Below are 18,351 nucleotides of genomic sequence, written 5' to 3'. Positions count from 1 at the left end.
CGAGGGGTTAGGCCGGTGCAGGGGCCAGTGAGGCCGGCATTGGAGCCTGCCGTGAGGCAAGGCCGGTACTGGATAAGAGCCTGCTGAGGGGTTAGGCCGGTGCTGGGGCCAGCGAGGCCGGCATCGGAGCCTGCCTTGAGGCATGACCAGTGCTGGGGCCTCCGAGGCCGGGATCGGAGCCTGCCAAGGGGTTAGGCCGGTGCTGGGGCCAGTGAGGCCGGCATCGGAGCCTGCCTTGAGGCAAGGCCGGTACTGGGGCCTCCGAGGCCAGGATAAGAGCCTGCCGAGGGGTTAGGCCAGTGCTGGGGCCAGCGAGACCGGCATCGGAGCCTGCCGTGAGGCATGACCGGTGCTGGGGCCTCCGAGGCCAGGATCGGAGCCTGCCGAGGGGTTAGGCCGGTGCTGGGGCCAGTGAGGCCGGCATCGGAGCCTGCCTTGAGGCAAGGCCGGTACTGGGGCCTCGAGGCCAGGATAAGAGCCTGCCGAGGGGTTAGGCCTGTGGGCCAGTGAGGCCGGCATCGGAGCCTGCCGTGAGACATGGCCAGTGATGGGGCCTCCTAACCCGGGAACGGAACCTGCCGAGGGGTTAGGCCGGTGCTGGGGCCAACGAGGCCGGCATTGGAGCCTGCCATGAGGCTAGGCCGGTGCTGGGGCCTCTGAGGCCGGGATTGGAATCCTGCCAAGGGGTTAGACCGGTGCAGGGGCCAGCGAGACCAGAACTGGGGCCTCCCATGAGGCAAGGCCGCTGCTTGAGCCAGCGAGGTCTGGATCAGTCCACTGAGTAGCCAGGCCACTACTGGGACCATCAAGAGTGGGATCGGTACTTGCAACGCAGCATGCACAGAGAAATATCGCAGAAAATATAAATCAGACGCTTCTCTTAATCAGCAATAACTAGGAGGAAAAGGGCAACAGGAAGAGGTTGAGCTATAGAAAGGGCCCTATAGTGAAGCAACTAATGTGACCAATCAGAGGGTATGTAATGCTGGAGGACAGAGCCTCTTTAAAACGCAGGAGGTACATAAACAAATGTATCAAAGTAAATCACCAAAGAAGAGTGGGATGGAGGGAGGGGGAGGGAATGGGATGGGGGCTGGAGGAGGGCTAATTGGATGATGTGTGCTTGTATATCCTCTCAAGTCTTGTACTCCAATGTGATTGATATATGATTACAATGCACCAATTTAAAAAATAAATTAATAAAAAAAATATATAAAGTGGGTCTGGGAGTATATCCCAGAGGTAGAAAGCCTCTGGGTTCAACCCCAAGTACCACACACACAAAAAAAAAGAATAAAAAATAGGGCTGGGGGTGCAGCTTGGAGGTAAAATGTCCTAGATTCCATCAGTACTGCAAAATAAATAAATAAATTAATTAATTAATTAAAAATAGGGCCGGGTGTGGTGGCACACGCTTGTAATCCTCGCGCTTGGGACAGGAGGATCGCGCAGGTTCGAAGCCAGCTGCGCTGGCTTAAGAGACCCCTGTTTCCCAATAAAACCTATAAAATAGGTCTGGGAGTGTACTCCGGAGGTAGACGGGCTTCCAGGAACCCCAGTACCACCAAAAAAAAAATAGGGCATATGTAGCTCAGAGGTCGAATGCCCCTGGGCCTGGGTTCTATCCCTAGACCTGCAAAAAAACAAAACAAAACAAAACAAAAAGCTTTAATATTATCCTGAAAGCAAGGTGTAGTGGCACACACTTGTAATTCCAGTACTTGGGAGGTTGAGAGAGGAGGATCACAAGTTCGAGGCCAGCTTCAGCTACTTAGTGAGGCCCTGTTTCAAAATAAAGAATAAAAAAAGCTGGGTGCGGCGGTGCATACTTGTGTTTCCAGCATTTGGGAGGTTGAGACTGGAGGACTGTGGTTCAAGGACAGCCTCAGCTACTACTTAGGCCCTTTGCAACTCAGTAAGAACCTGTTTCAAACCAAAGAAGAAAAAATAGGGCTGGGGTGTGGCTTGGAGATAGAATGCCACTGGGTTAAATTCTTTAAAAAAAAATTGCTAGGTGTGGTGGCACATGCTTGTAATCCCAGCGCTTAGGAGGCGGAGCCAGGAGGATTGCACAGGTTCAAAGCCAGCCTTGCTGGCTTAAGAGACCCTGTTTCCACATAAAAATATAAAATAGGTCTGGGAGTGTAGCCCGGAGGTAGAAGGGCTTCCAGAAACCCCAGTACCACACACACACACACACACACACACACACACACACCAAAAAAAAAAAAAAATTAACCTGAGCTGGGCATGGTGCCAGACCCCTGTAATCCCAGTACTTGGGAAGCTGAGACAGGAGAATCGCAGGTTTGGAGGTAGCCTCAGCAATTTAGAGGGGCCCTCTCCAACTTAGTGAGACCCTGTTTCAAAACAAAAAACAAAATAGGGGTGGGGGTATAGCTCAGAGGTGGAATGCCCCTGGGTTCAATTCCTAGTAAAACACACACACACACAGACACACACACACACACAGACACACACACACACACACAACACCTAAAAATACCCACAGTCATTCCTCAGATCTGTGGGGGAATGGTTCTAGGATCCATGAGGGACACCAAAATCCTCAGATGCTCAAGCCCCTAATATAAAATGGCATAATATTTGCATATAACCTGTGCAAATCCACCCATATGCTTTATTTTTTATTTTTATTTTTTTGCAGCACTGGGGATGGAACCCAGGGACATTCTATCTCCAAGCTACACTCCCAGCCCTATTTTTTATTCTTTAATTTGAAAAAAGGTCTCACTGAGTTGCAAAGCACTTCACTAAGTAGCTGAGACTGTCTGCAAACCAGGACCCTACTGTCTCAGCCTCCAAATGCTGGGATTACTAACCATGTGCCACCACGCCTGGCTCACCCATATACTTTAAATCATCTCTAGAACACTGATAATACAAGGCAAATGATACATGAATAGTTGTTATACTGTGTTGTTTAGAGAATAATGACAAAAAACTTTTCTATAATGACAGCTACATAAATTTGTTTTCTTTATAAAGAGATAGGGGGGTCGCCGGGTGTGGTGGCGCACGCTTGTAATCCCCGCGCTTGGGAGGCAGAGACAGGAGGATCGCGCAGGTTCGAAGCCAGCCGCGCGCGCTGGCTTAGGAGACCCTGTTTCCAAAAATGAAAATATAAAAAAAATAGGTCTGGGAGTGTAGCCTGGAGGTAGAAGGGCTTCCAGGAACCCCAGTACCACCAAAAAAATAAATAAATAAAAAAATAAAGAGATAGGGGGGTCTTGATATGTTATTCAAGCTAGTCCCTAACTCCTGGGCTAAAGTAGTCTTCTGTCTCAGCCTCCCCAGTTATTGGTACTACAAGTATGTGTCACACCCAATTCTAAATATTTTTAATCTAAAATTTGTTGAGTTCTCAGATGTAGAATCCATACATATGAAGGAGTAACACTATCATAAACTAAAGGTAGAAAAAATAAAAGCTGCTGCAACATGAGAATACCTGACTTGGTCTCTGTAGTAATGAAAGGAAAATGGAAGAGAAACCATTATGTAGATAAAGCAACAGGATCCAAAGAGTACTCATTTGAATTAGAGAAGGAAAACTCAAAATAGTCTTACAGTGAATTTAATCTGATGCCTTTCACATATATGATCTTATTTCTCATACTGTATCTCTGGGTAAGTGGGGAATATGGTAAGAACGCTTACTCACACATGGCTTTTAAATGTTTATTGAGCACTTACTAATGTGCCAGGCACTGTAACAGGAGCTGGAGATACAATAATGAATAAAGTAAGCAAGGTTCTTGCCTGTTTGTAGCATACATTCTAGTGAGGAAGATAATAAACGAGAACGCTAATTACAATACCACCCTTGAGTATAGAAAACTGAGAGAATAAGAACCACTGGTATAAACAAGGCATAGAGGAAAAGACAACTCTGAAAATAACCAATTCTAGACAAGCACTGTTTTACATGGAATCAAAATATATGTTAAAGTTAATTGGTATAGAGTTCAATTGTCTCCTTTTATCTGCGGGGGATACATTCTAAGACCTTCAGTGGATGCTTGAAGCTGAAGTTAGTACTGAACTTATATACAAGCTGAGCATCCCTGATCCAAAAATCCAAAATTTAAAATTCTGCAAAACCTGAAACTTTTGAATTGCCAACATTATGTCACAAGTGGAAAATCCCACACCTGACTTTATGTGTAAGTCAGATTCGAAATGCAGGTGCATTAAAAATACTGTGTAAAGTTACCCTCAGGCTGTGTTTATGTAAGAAACACAAGAGAAGATTGTATTTAGACTTCAAGATATCTCATCATGTATATACAAATATTTTAAATTCTTTAAAAAAATCCAAAATCCAAAACACTTCCAGTCTCAAGCATTTTGGATAAGGGATACTCACCCTTAGTTTTTCCCTATACATACATATTTATAACAAAGCTTAATTTAGAAATTAGGCACAGTAAGATTAACAATAACTACTATTTTTGGGTCTGAGTTGACCACAGGTAACAGAAACAATCGAAAATTAAACTGCATGTAAAGGGGACCACTGTTGCCTAGTTGAAGGATTAAGAGAAGTAAAGATAGACTGTGAGGAAAGGCAGGGCAGAAGCTTCTTGAATAGCATCCTGTGTGGAAGCCCTTTGAGATACAAGTGGCCATTATCACAAAGGAGCACCTAGTTTATGTTATCTTGGTTCCATCCTCTGGCTTTGATGGTATCCAAGGGTGAAGTCAAAAAGAAGGGAGAGGTTTGGCGACTTCCACCCCTAGAAATAAAAACCAAGGGCAGAATATCAGGACTTTCAGATAACATTTTAGAGAATCAAAAACTATAGGTAGGGACTGCTACGGGAAGATCTTTTAAGCTTGGTCATTTCCCCATATCTAACTTTTATAATCCTTAAGCTGTTTCCTTAAGTGTGTGAGCAATAAAAACTCTTAAAACTAAAAAGGGCCTTGTTTCATGGGTTATAGGAAGACAATAGAGACAACAGAGCAAGGCTTGGGAGAATTCTAAGGGACTAGAAGAAAACACTGGTAAAGATATGGAGTCCCTGGTACCTGTTTCAAGTAAGATGTATGAGATCCAGGTCACAGATCTGAGCCTGAGGACCATCTCGGGACCAATGATTTTAAGACCTAGATGTAATTTGCAAAAAAGAGAAAATATAAAAAGAAAATCAGAGTTGGAGAAATGACCTTGGAAAAAATGGTCAAGATTATTTCCCTAAAGAGAAAAGGTGCTAACAGCAATACAAAGAAAAATTCAAAGAAAAGGTCAAAGTTATGCCATGGAGACCAAAGAGTTTTAGGTAATAGGTGATTAAAAGTATTAAAACTACTATTTTAATGGATAAGTGATAATACTATTAAGTACTATAGAGATAAAGAACAAGGAGAACTGAGAAAAAGGTTACTTACTGTGTTTGGCAATATGGAAATTCCTGGTCATAGCTGAGAATAGAGCCTCAGAAAAGTACAGTGGTCAGAAGACAGACCACAAATTAATTAAATTCAATAAACATTTATTAAAAGCTTCCTAGGAGAAATGTATTATACTAAGTGCTACAGAGGCTAATCATATGAGCAAGATGGTCCTTAGTCTCAAGAAATTTAGAATCTAAGTAAGGGGGAGATGGGCAGGTTAGGCAAAGAATAAGATAAAAGTTTAACTACAGATAAGGAATAAAAAATCATACCCTATTTGATGGGAAAAATGATGGGAAATGAGAAAAACCTCAGGGTCTTGACCTTAAAAACTAGGTAACAGTGATAACAAGAAGCTAGGTGTGGTTTCCCAGGCCTGTGATTCCAGTATTTGGGAGGCTGAGACAGTATTTGGGAGGATCACAAGTTTCAGGGCAGCCCACACAACCTATCAAGACTCTCCTCAAACTAGCCAGATCTTGTTTCAAAACAAAAAATAAAAAAGGCTGGGGGCATAGCTGGGAGGTAGAATGACCCAGGCTCAATCCCTAGTATCTCTCTCTCCCTCTCCCTCTCTCTCATACACACACACACACACACACACACACACACACACACACACACACACACTAATGACAACAACAAACCAGCAGCCAATACTCTATAATCAGAGACTAAGGAAGGGAAAGGGGGTTCCAGTAAGAAGAAAAATTTTGACAGTAGAAAACACACAGTATGTTAAGAATAATTACAAACGAGTACTTAATAAGTAGCTGTATACACTAGGAACTTCACATTATCTTGTTGAATCCAGACAGCTAATGGATAATATAACTTACAAGCTAAAAAAAATAGTCTCTAAGAGGTTAAACAACTGGGAGGCTGAGATAAGAGGATCACAGTTTCACAGCCAGCCTCAGCAACTTAGTGAGACCCTGTTTCAAACTAAAAAAGTAAAATAGGGCTGGGCACATAGCTCAGAAGTAGAATGCCCCTGGGTTCCATCCCTAGTATATGTGCAAGCAAGCAAGCAAGCATCCACGCACACGCAAGCATGCACACACACAGGTTAAGCAGAGCATGGGGCACACCTGTAACCCCAGTTACTTGGGATGCTGAGGTCAGGGACACTGCTTATTGGCAGAGCATTTGCAGTGTTTAGCTAGTATGCACAAAGCCCTGGATTGGATCCCTGGCACCACAAAAACAAACAAAAAGGGCTCGAGATGTAGTTCAGTGGTAGAGTACTTACCGAGTGTGCACCAAGCCTTGGGATCAATCCCTACTACTCCCCAAAACTAAAAAGGCTAAAGACATGTCCAAGATCATAAAGACACAAAACACACACACACACACACACACACACACACACACACACACACACGTGTATATGTATGTGTATATATATATATATATATATATATTTTTTTTTTCTCTCATACACACACACACACACATATACACTGAGGATTAAACCCAGGGGCATTCTACCTCTGAGCTACACACCCAGCCTCATTTTATATCTTATTTGGAAATAGAATCTAAGTTGTAGAGGTCCTTCCTAAGTTGAAGAGGGTGACTTCAAACCTGTGATCCTCCTGTCTCAGCCTCCCAACTACTGGGATGACCAGCATGCGCTACCTCACCCAACTATGTAGTTGGACTTTAAACTCAGGTCTAGTACCATAGCTTACACATCATTGCACTGATGTTCTACCTATCTTGTAAATCCCAGTTTTGCCAAGTGTGGTGGCACACACTTGTAATCCCAGCATTTGGGAGGCTGAGAAAGGAGGATCTCAGTTCGGGGGCAGCCTCAGTTTTTACTTAGTGAGGCCCTTTGCAGCTCACTGAGACCCTGTTTCAAAATAAAGAATAATTACGCTGGGCGTGGTGCCACACGCTTGTAATCCCCACTCTTGGGAGGTGGAGACAGGAGGATCGGGCAGGTTCGAAGGCAGCCTCGCTGGCTTAAGAGACCTTGTTTCCAAATAAAAATATAAAAAAAAAAATAGTTCTGGGAGTGTAGCCCAGAGGTAGAAGGGTTTCCAGGAACCCCAGTACCACCAAAAATAAAAATAAAAATAAATAAAAAATAAAGAATAATTGCCGGCCATGGTGGCGCACACTTGTAATCCCAGTGCTTGGGAGGCTGAGACAGGAGAATTGCAGAGGTTCAAAGCAATTCCTTCAGAAAGCAATGGGGCTAATATACCCTGAGAATATAAAGTAGCCCTCAAATTTAGTAGCATTTCCAAATGCTTTTGTTCTACAAAATACTTCTTCCACACGATATTAATATGGATTACTCAAAATAACTGTTAAATAACTTTGGAAAATCTATGTTAAACACAGAGAAAAAAAGATTTCTATTTATTCATTTATTTTTGTGTTACTAGGGATTGAACCCAGTGTACTAACTCTGAGCTACACCCCCAACCTTATTTTATTTTGAGACAGGGTCTCACTGAATTGCAGAGGACCTCGATAAATTGCTGTCATTAACCACGAACTATGATCCTCAGCATACACCATCACACTTAGCTAAGAATTTCTTTTGTGTGTGTGTGTATAGTACTGGAGATGGAACCCAGGGACATTCTACCTCTGAGCTACACTCTAGCCCTATTTTTTTTCTTTCTTCTTTTTTTTTTCTTTTCTTTCTTTTTTTTTTTTTTCAGTACTAGGTCTTTATTTTGAATCAAGGTCTGAGTTGCAAAGGGCCTCACTAATTAGCTGAGGCTGTCCGCGAACTGCGATCCTCCTGTCTCAGCCTCCCAAATGCTGGGATTACAAGCATGAGCCACCATGCCCAGATACTTAGCTAAAAATTTTGTTTTTAACAGCAAGACTTCAGTAATTTAATATGTTCTTTTTTTTTTTTTTTTTTGCAGTACTGGGGATGGAATCCAGGGGCATTCTACCTCTGAGCTATATCCTATTTTTTTATTCTTTATTTTGAAACAGGGTCTCACTGAATTGCAAAGGGCCTCACTAAGTAGCTGAGGCTGTCCGTGAACCGCAGTCCTCCTGTCTCAGCCTCCCAAATGCTGGGATTACAAGTGTGTGCCGCCACACCTGGCTAATATGTTCTTATCCCATCCTCCTGTCTCAATATCCTAAGTACATGGATTACAAGCATGCGCCACCACACTCAGCCACATGTAGTTTCTCCCAGTCCATTCACTAACCCTTACATAACAATAATTACAGAACAATGTTGGCTACTTCTTTATATATGCCAGACATGTATATCACTTCAATTAAATTTCAATTCTCAAATAATCTCATGTTAATAATTATTTTAATTTTTTCTGTGAAAAAACTCATGTTTAAATTTCCAAGGCCATGGAGCTAAGGATACAGCTCAGTGGCAGAACAACTGCCAAACATGTGTGAGGTCTGGGTTCAAAGGACCCCAAAGAAAATAAGTTTTCCCAAGGCCATATCGCTATCAAGTATTGAAGATGGGATAAATGTTATAGTAACAGAAAAAGAAGACTATTTTGAGAAGCCAGGAACAACAGTGTATGCCTGGAGTCCTAGTGATTTGGGAGGTTAAGGTAGAAGGATAACAAGTTCAAGCCCAGCCTTGACAACTTAATGAGGCCCTATCTCAAAATGTAAAGACCAGATGGGCTGGGGGTGTAGCTCAGTGGTAAAGCACTCCTACGTTAGACCCCCAGTAACAAATACATAAAATAAAATCTATTTAAAAATCTCAAAAAGATAGAAATCTTGAGTTGGCTAGAATGAGGGTGCTTTTAACAGACGAATGATGGAACAAGCTTACACTGATTTTGGATCTGAGTATATTCAGGAGTGAAAGATATTCACCAAACTATTAGAAAAAGGCACAGGCAACTCAGAAGAGAGTGGGGCTAGGAATAATGACTGTGGTTAAGAAACAAATTAGGCAATGAGAAAGTGGAACTAGCAGGTGTAGACCTGATATTCAAGAAATCTGGCTGGGACTAAGAAAGAAAGAAAAGTGACAGGCCTTGATTTTACAGTGCTATAGAGTGAGGCTATTTGCATGGGAGGGAGGACTAAAATGAAGGGCGGGAGAGAGCTGGAAACAATTGGGGAAATAGCCGCAGGAGAATGTAAGGACACCAGAAAAAAAGAATTAGAGAGAAGCACTGATCTTGACAGAAGTTAACATTAGACTGAATCTGCTAGCTTCTGTGCTTTTTCTCCAGCAATATGTTGTAGTTTACAAGCAGAAGCCAAGGAAATAATTGGTGGGTATGATTCAAGGTAACAGAAGTACTTGCTTAGTATAGTAGATCAAAATGAATAAAGAAAGCAAAAGGCATAGTATCAAAGTGGCTGATCAAGCCGGGCATGGTGGCTGGTGGCACATGCTTGGGAGGCTGAAACAAGAGGATCACAGGTCAGCCAAGCCTCAGCTACTTAGTGAGGCCTTCTGCAACTTAGTGAGACTCTGTTTCAAAATAAAGAATAAACGCCAGGCGTGGTGGCTCATGCTTGTATCCCCGTGTCTGGGAAGCAGAGACAGGAGGATCGCGAAGGTTCAAAGCCGGCCTCGCTGGCTTAAGAGACCCTGTTTCCAAATAAAATATAAAAAATAGGTCTGGGAATATAGCCCGGAGATAGAAGGTTTTCCAGAAACCCCAGTACCACCAAAAAATAAATAAAATAAAATAAAGAATAAGAACTGGGCTTTGTAATCCCAGCATTTGGGAGGCTGAGAAAGAAGGATCAAGGTTTGCAGACAGACTCAGCTACTTAGTGAGGCCCTTTGCAACTCAGTGAATTCTGTTTCAAAATAAAGAATTTTAAAAAAAGGGCTAGAAGTGTATCTCGGAGGTAAAATGCCCCTGGGTTCTATCCCCAGGACTGGGAAAAAAAAAAAAAAGTGGCTTATCATACAGATCTAGCTAGGTAATTCCCAAAATGACCCTATGGTACTGGTAGATTCAGTAAAGGATCAAGAACTAGTATATAGTGGTAAAGTACTTGCCTGGGTTTGATCTCTAGCAACACACACACACACACACACACACACACACACACACACACACTCATTCCAGAAAACCTAAGAGGGGCAAAAGTGGCTTCTATAGGTTTAGGGTAGTAAAAAAGATGTTTGGGCCAGGTACATAATCCCAGCTCTTTCAGAGCAGAAAGATCTGAAGCTAGAGGTTAGCCAGGGTAACTTAGAAAGACCCTGTCTCAAAATAAAAAGGGCTGAGGAGCTGGGTGTGATGCCACATACTTGTAACCCCAGTACTTGAGACAGAAGGATTGCAGGTTCAAGATGAGCTTTAGCAATTCAGATTCAGCAACTTAGCAAGACCCTGTCTCAAAATAAAAAGGGCTGAGGAGCTGGGTGTGGTGCCACATACTTGTAACCCCAGTACTTGAGACAGGAGGATTGCAGGTTCAAGATGAGCTTTAGCAACTCAGATTCAGCAACTTAGCAAGACCCTGTATCAATAAAAAATAAAAAGGGCTTGGGGTACAGCTCAGAGGTAGAATGCCCCTCGGTTTAATCCCCAGTAGCCACCCTCTAACAAATTTTTTCCAAAAAGTACTGAGAAGCTGGGCGTGATGGCACACCCTTATAATCCTAGTACTTGGGAGGCTGAGACAGGAGGATCACAGGTTTGCAGACAGTCTCAGCAATTTAGTGAGGCCCTTTTTCAAAATACAAAGTAAAAAATAGGGGCTGGGGGTACAGCTTGGAGGTAGAATACCCCTGGGTTCAATCTTCAATTCCACACAAAAAAAGTACTGAGTTGGATGTGGTGGTACACACCTGTAATCCCAGTACTTGGAGACTCTGAGACAGGAGGATGGCAGGTTGGAGGACAGCCTCAGCAAGTAGTGATACTCTTATAAACCTATCAAAATATTTCAAAATAAAAACAAAGCTGGGCATGGTGGCACACGCTTGTAATCCCAGTATTTGGGAGGCTGAGACAGGAGGATCAAAGGTTCACAGCCAGCCTCAGCAACTTGTGAGGCCCTCCATAATCTAGTGACACCCTGTTTCAAAATAATAAATTAAAAAATGGGCTGGTAGTAGAGCTCAGAAGTAGAATGCCCCTGGGTTCTAGCTCTGGTACCAAAAAATAAAAAAATAAAAATAAATAAAATAGGGCTGGAGGTATAGCTTGGAAGTAGAATGTTCCTGTGTTAAATCCTCAGTGCCACTAAAAAAAATACATACATACATACATACATACAAACATACATAAAAATTAAAAAAAAAAAAAGGACTGAGAGCTGGGTGTTGTGGTGCATACCTATAATTCCAGTACTTGGGAGGCTGAGACACAAGGATTGCAGGCTCATGGCCAGCCTGAGCTACTTAGCGAGACTCTCCGCAATTTAGTGAGACTGTTTCAAAATATAAAATAAGGCGGGCATGGTAACCTATACTTGTAATCTCAGTACTTAGGAGGCTGAGATATGAAGATCACAGGTTTGCGGCCAATCCCAGCTACTTAGGAAGGTCCTCTGCAACTTAGTGAGACCCTGTCCAAAATAAGGAATAAAATATTGGGCTAGGGGTATAGCTTGGTGGTAGAATGTCTCTGGGTTTAATCCCCAGTACTGCAAAAATAAGTAAATAATACATAAATAAAATAGAGCTAAGGGTATAGCACAGAGGTAAAATGTCCCTGAGTTCAATCCCCAATAAACACACACATAAAGCTGGGTGTGATGGTACATGCTTGTAATCCCAACATTTTGGAGGTTGAGACCTGAGGATCACAGTTCACAGATAGCCTCAGCTACTTAGTGAGGCCCTCTGCAACTTAGTGAGACCCTGTTTCAAAATAAAGAATAAAAAATAGGGCAGGGGGTATAGCTCGGAGGTTGAATGCCCCTGGGTTCCCGTTCCATCCCCAGAGCCGGAAAAAAAAAAAAAAAATATATATATATATATATATATATATCACACACACACACACACACACACACACACACACACACACACACACACACACAACCAGGCATGGTGGTGCACATTCTTAATCCTAGTACTAGTATTTGGGAGGTTGAGACATGAGGATTGCAGGTTTGAAGCCAGCCTCAACAACTTACTGAGGCCCTTCACAGCTTAATGAGACCCTGTTTCAAAATAAAAAATCAGTGTAGGGCTAGGGTGTAGCTCAGAGGTAGAATGCCCCTGAGTTCTATCCCCAGTATCAAAAAAGAAAGAGTGGAGGCTGTAGGTAGCTTAGTGGTAGAGAGCTTTCCTAACATGCAAAGGCCCTAAATTCAATGTCCAGTACCACAAGAAAAAATGTGACTGGTAAGAGGCCTAAAGTAATTGGTGGGAAGTACCTGAAGGGAAAGTAGTGTCCATGATTCTGATACATAGATGCTTTGAAAATACACAGGAAACTCAACAGTTGTACACTGAGAACGCAGGAGACTAGAATATATTCCAAAGGTAATGGAGACACTGAGAATGACAGCAAGAAATAGAGTGGAGGGAAAAATATAATTTGATAGATCTGGGTCCCTGTGGGCAGTAGATAATGGTACTAGAGTTCTAGAGACTGCTATAATTGTATGTCAATACCTTCTACAAGGATTACAATGACAGTGATGGGTCAATCAATGATCTGGAAACAGTAAAGGAAAGCAAAAAAGAAGCTTATTACATGTTCTCTTCTATATAGTCACAGAGAACAGAAAATACCCTTGGTAGCAGGGTAGGGGAGTTGTGCTATCTGGATTTTTATTAAGTCAGGGTTAAGGGTAAAAAAGTATACTGAACAATAAGCAGTATTTTCAAAGTATACACTAAAAGATGCTAGTTAAAGAAAGATCTATTAGACAGACGTGGTGGTGTACACCTGTAATACCAGTACATGGGAGGCTAAGACAGGAGGATAACTGGTTCCAGCACAGCCTCAGCAACTTAGCAAAAACCCTGTTTCAAAACAAAAAAAGGCTGGGGGTGTAGCTCAGAGGTAGAACGCTCCTGGGTTCAATCCTCAATACCACAAAAATAAATAAGTAAGCCGGGCGTGGTGACACACACTTGTAATCCCCGCGCTTGGGAGGCTGAGACAGGAGGATCACACAGGTTCGAAGCCAGCCTCAGCTACTTAGTGAGGATCTCAGCAACTTAGTGAGAGCTTGTTTCCAAATAAAATATAAAATAGGTCTGGGAGTATAGTCCGAAGGTAGGAAGCTTCTGGGTTCCACCCCCAGTACCACCAAAAAATAATAAATAAATAATGATCTACTAAGTATAGTGGTGCACACCTGCAATCCCAGTACTTGGAAGGCTGAAACAGGAGGATCAAAGGTTTCTAGAAAGCCTCAGCAACCTAGCAAGACTCTTAGTAACCTTGCAAGACCCTGCTTCAAAATAAAAAATAAAATAGGGCTGTGGGCATAGCTCAGAGGTAGAATGCCCTAGGTTCAATTCCCAGTATTACAGACAAAAAAAAAAAAGAAAGAAAGAAAAGAAATAAGAAAGGAAGGAAAGAAAGGCCTACTGAGTAGAAAGCATAAGGAAAGATGATGTACTACTTTGAAATGTCACGTTAAGAAGTAGCTGAGAACTGGGTTGTCATTAGGTACCATAAGATAGGTGGGCTGAGATAGAAGGAACACATGAAGCAGCAGAACAAGAAGCATAAATGGCACATTTTAAAATACACCATCCATGCCACTGCACACATGGCATCACTTCTAAAGAAAACTGCACATATATAGCTGGGTATGGTGGCTCACACTTGTAATCTCAGTATCCAGGGGGCTAAGACAGGAGGATCACAAGTTCAAGGCCAGCCTCAGCTACATAAAAGCAGGGGGGGGGGCACATGCTGAGACAGGAGGGTGACAGGTTTGAGGACTACCTAAGCAAGTAGTGAGACTCTAGTCAACCAAGCAAGACCCTGTTTTAAAATAAATATAAAACAGGGCTAGGGGTGCAGCTCAAAGGTAAAATACCTCTGGCTCAATCCCCAGTACCACAAAGTAAATAAAAACAACGGACTGAGGGTGTAGTTCAGTGTTGGAGTGCCCCTGGGCTCGATCCCGAGTACCACAAAACCGCATGTATACAATGAGAATTACAAAACAAAATCACCTTACAATTGCATAGCATTTTACAAGGTACTTTCACATACATTATCTTACTTGACCATCACTAAGGCAATATTACTACTGTGCATTTTCCCAAAGACAAGGCAATTAGGATGGGACAAAACTATGAAGAAAGCCTTAATTCTCAGTTTCTTTACATCACTGCAGACACCTTAGTATCTAAGACGGCCGCGCTCACATTTTTCTCAGGCCAGAAAGAACAGTGAGTTCTATCAATTTGCCAAAAAGCTCGGGAGAAAGGTCACTAGACACCTTCCTGTCTGCCTTCTTTCACCTTAGATTCTTCAATCCCAATCACCATCACCCGGGGAAGGTAGAGAAGGGTGGCTCCATCAAGGAGAAAACTCAAACTGAAAGTTAAGTTCCTCTTCCCTTCACACCTTTGAGCCTCAGCGATCCGACAATGAAGATGAGGGAGAGAGTGGAGAAAGCACCATGTAGGAATAGGAAGGTCTTCAGCAGACACAACTTCGAGAAAAAGAATGAAAACGGGGCTGGGGTAGGACAGAAAACAGGTATAGCTAAGAGGTGGGGGAGGGGGAAAGGAAGACGGCAGGAATTGGAGGGAAGTGAGTGTAGGAGCCCAAAAGGATGGAGAACCAAATAGAAATATGGGAGCTCCAACTGCTGGAGAAAAGCTGGGGGCCAGTGAGGGTCCTGGAGCAGAGAGCATTAAAAGACCCGGGGTTTGGGTGACCGGAAGCAGAGACCCCCCCAAACACGAGACCAGAAGGGGGCGCAGGTGACACCCTGTAGGAAAGAATGAATGGGGAAGGCGGTCCAAGGGGCGGGGTAGAGGAGGGGCCCCGGGGTGGGCGGGGCACAGACCCCTTTCCGAGTACGAACCCCTACCCCGGGAGCCCCGGGAGAAGCGGCTCCGCGACTCCCGCACTCACCGCCGGTCTCGTCAGTTACATAGGGAGTCGCCATCTTGGAAACGCAAACCACTTCCGGCGTGAGCGGGCTGGGGTCCCGCCCCCTCCCCACCGGAAGTGGAGTCCAGATCCTAGCAGGCCGCCATCTTGGTCTTAAAGGGAGAGTGCACCATTTCATGGCGGGGGAGGAGGAGGGAAGACTTGAAGTAGTGGAAAAAAAAAAAAGAGAGAGAAAAGAAAAGGCCGCGGGCTCTTTTACTGCCACGAACACCATCATTGAGCGCCGGCTGCGTGTAAGCCTGGAACTCTGGGCGCCCAAAGAAACCCCGACACACCACCCCTCCCATCCCCGGCACTCCCCAAAGCCCAGGGCCTGCGAGGGAGAGAGGGCGCGGGGCCCACCTGCGCCCGGGAAGGGGCGGCTACGAGGAGGAGGGCGCGCCGGCCCCGCGGCCTGCAGCCTCAGCCCCCGGGGCCCCGGCGGCGCGGGGCGTGGCCGGCGAGGGGAGCCCTCCAGCCCCGATCCCGCGGGGCCCGCCGGCCGTCACCTGTTCCCGCGGCCTCGGGGCCGCCGGCGGCTCGCATGGCCGCGCGGGGCGACTCGGGCCTCGCGGGCCGCCCAGGTCAGAGGGCAGCGCGGAGGCTGGGCGGGCCCGCGGCGAGCGGACCGGCCTCGGCGCGGGGATCGCCGGGCGCCCGGCCAGGCTGCGGCCGCGCCCCTCCCTCCCCGGCCCTGCCCGGGCCGCGCCTCCGCTCTCCAGGCGACCCCGAGGCGCCGCTCCTCCAGGAACTGTCGGTCCTTCGGGGCTCAGTCCTGCTTAACTCGTTTCCCCGACAGCCGGGGTGGGGCCGGCTGCAAGTTCTTCTCCTCGGGTGTCACTCTGCCCTCTTCCACCCCAATATTGCTTTTCCCCTCCCCAGCCTTTACCTCCTCATGCCCTCACTCTGGCCTAGGTGAAGGCCCAACAGTACTCAGGACCCAGGCAGGAGGGAATGGTGGATTTAAGGGACTGGGCAGCATGCCCCAATTTTAAGAAAAGAAAAAGAAAATCAGAGCAATTGGCCGACTAGAACCTTAACCAAACAAATTAAGCCTCAGGAGTTTTCTCAAGGCCACACCTTTGCTTCTTTCTCATTCTCTCATCTTCTTAACATTACCTGGGGTTCCACTTGAATCTCAAAGAGACTCGTTTAAAAACTTTATTTTCTGGACATGGTGGTGCATGTCTGTAATCTTTGTACTTGGGAGACCGAGGTGAGGATCACAAGTTCGAAGACACTATCAACAAGTAGCTAGACTCATCAACCTAGCGAGACCGTTTATTTTTCTTCCTTTCGTGTGTGTGTGTGTGGGGGGGGGTTACCTCTGAGCTACACCCCGAGCCCTATTTTTTTATTCTTATTTTGAAACAGGTCTCACTAATTTGTGAAAGGTCTCACTAAGTAGTTGAGGCTAGCTGCGAACCCCGATCCTCTTGGCTCAGCCTCTCAGGTAATGGAATTACAAGCATGTGCCACCATGCCCCGCATGAGACCCTGTTTCAAAATAAAAATTAAAAATAGGGCCAAGGTTGTAGCTCTGAGATTGAAAGCCCCTGGATTCAATCCCTGTACCACAAAAAACAAAACTATGTATTCCTCAGCAACTTAGTGAGACTCTGTTTCAAAATAAAAAAGTAAAATGGGTCTGGAGGTGTAGCTCACAAGTAGAACACCACTGGGTTTAATCCCTAGGACCACATACACCTATTTGCTCACAGCTAGGGGAGGTGGCACACCTGTGGTCACAGCTACTGGGGAGGCTGAGGCAGGAGGAGCACTTGAGCCCAAGAGTTTGAGGCCAGCCTGAGCAACACAGTGAGGCTCCACCTGGAAAAATACTATTTGCAGCCAGGTATAGTGGTACACACTTGTAATTCCAATATTTGGGAGGCTGAGACAGGAGGATCACAGGATGGAGACCAGCCTCAGTAACTTAAAGAGATCCAATTTCAAAATAAAAAATAAAAGGAGCCGAGTGTGGTGGCACATGCTAGTAATCCCAGCATTTGGTAGGCTGAGACAGGAGGATTGAGGTTCTCAGGCAGCCTCAGCTACTTAGGCCATTTGAACTCAGTGAGACCCTGTTTCAAAATAAAGAATACAAAATCACAGCCAGGCATGGTGGCACACGCTTGTAATCCCAGCATTTGGGAGGCTGAGACAGGAGGATCACGGTTTGCGGACAGCCTCAGCTACTTAGAAAGGCCCTCTGCAACTTAGTGAGACCCTGTTTCAAAATAAAGAATAAAAAATAGTGCAGGGGGTGTAACTTGAAAGTCACATGCCCCCGGGTTCCACCCCCAGACCCGCAAAAAAAAAAAAAAAAAAAAAAATCGGGCTGGGAGTGTAGCTCGGAGGTAGACTGCCCCTGGGTTCCATCCCCAGTACCACAAAAAATTAAAAATAAAACAGAAGGGTTGGGCCCAGTGTGGTGGCACATTCTTGTAATCCCAGTACTTGAGAGGCTTAAACAGGAGAATCACAGGTTCAAAGCCAGCCCAGCAACTTAATGAGGCTCTTGGCAACCTGGTGAGACCCTGTTTTCAAATAAGATATAAAATCAGGCTGGGGTGTAGCTTGGAGGTAGAATGCCTCTGGGTTCAATCCTTACTACCAAAAAATAAAATAAAAATAAATAGCCGGGCGTGGTGGGCACACTTGTAATCCCCGCGCTTGGGAGGCGGAGACAGGAGGATCGCGCAGGTTCGAAGTGAGCCGCTCTGGCTTAGGAGACCCTGTTTCCAAATAAAAAATATATATAAAAAATAGGTCTGGGCACGTAGCCCGGAGGTAGAAGGGCTTCCAGGAACCTCAGTACCACAATAAATAAATAAATAAATCCTTTAAATAAATAAATAAAAGGGCTAGGAATGTAGCTTGGAGAGAAAATGCTGCTGAGTTCAATCCC

At 44.8% G+C, this 18,351-nt stretch overlaps 1 protein-coding gene across 1 annotated transcript in view; it reads right to left on the bottom strand.

The window, feature by feature from the left end:
- Nucleotides 1-15,471, bottom strand: part of PYM1 (PYM homolog 1, exon junction complex associated factor) — a 30,799-nt gene extending 15,328 nt beyond the window's left edge. Inside the window, exon 1 of the mRNA XM_080705940.1 lies at nucleotides 15,423-15,471. Within this exon, the coding sequence (XP_080562066.1) occupies nucleotides 15,423-15,456 (34 nt within the window). The 5' untranslated portion in view covers nucleotides 15,457-15,471. The remainder of the gene's footprint in view (nucleotides 1-15,422) is intronic.
- Between the last annotated feature and the right edge of the window lie 2,880 nt (nucleotides 15,472-18,351).

Source organism: Muscardinus avellanarius, assembly GCF_963383645.1.
Source record: "Muscardinus avellanarius genome assembly, chromosome: 11".
NCBI lineage: Eukaryota > Metazoa > Chordata > Mammalia > Rodentia > Gliridae > Muscardinus > Muscardinus avellanarius.
The sequence above is the reverse complement of the archived record's forward strand: the minus strand, read 5'-3'. Positions and strand labels throughout refer to the sequence as shown.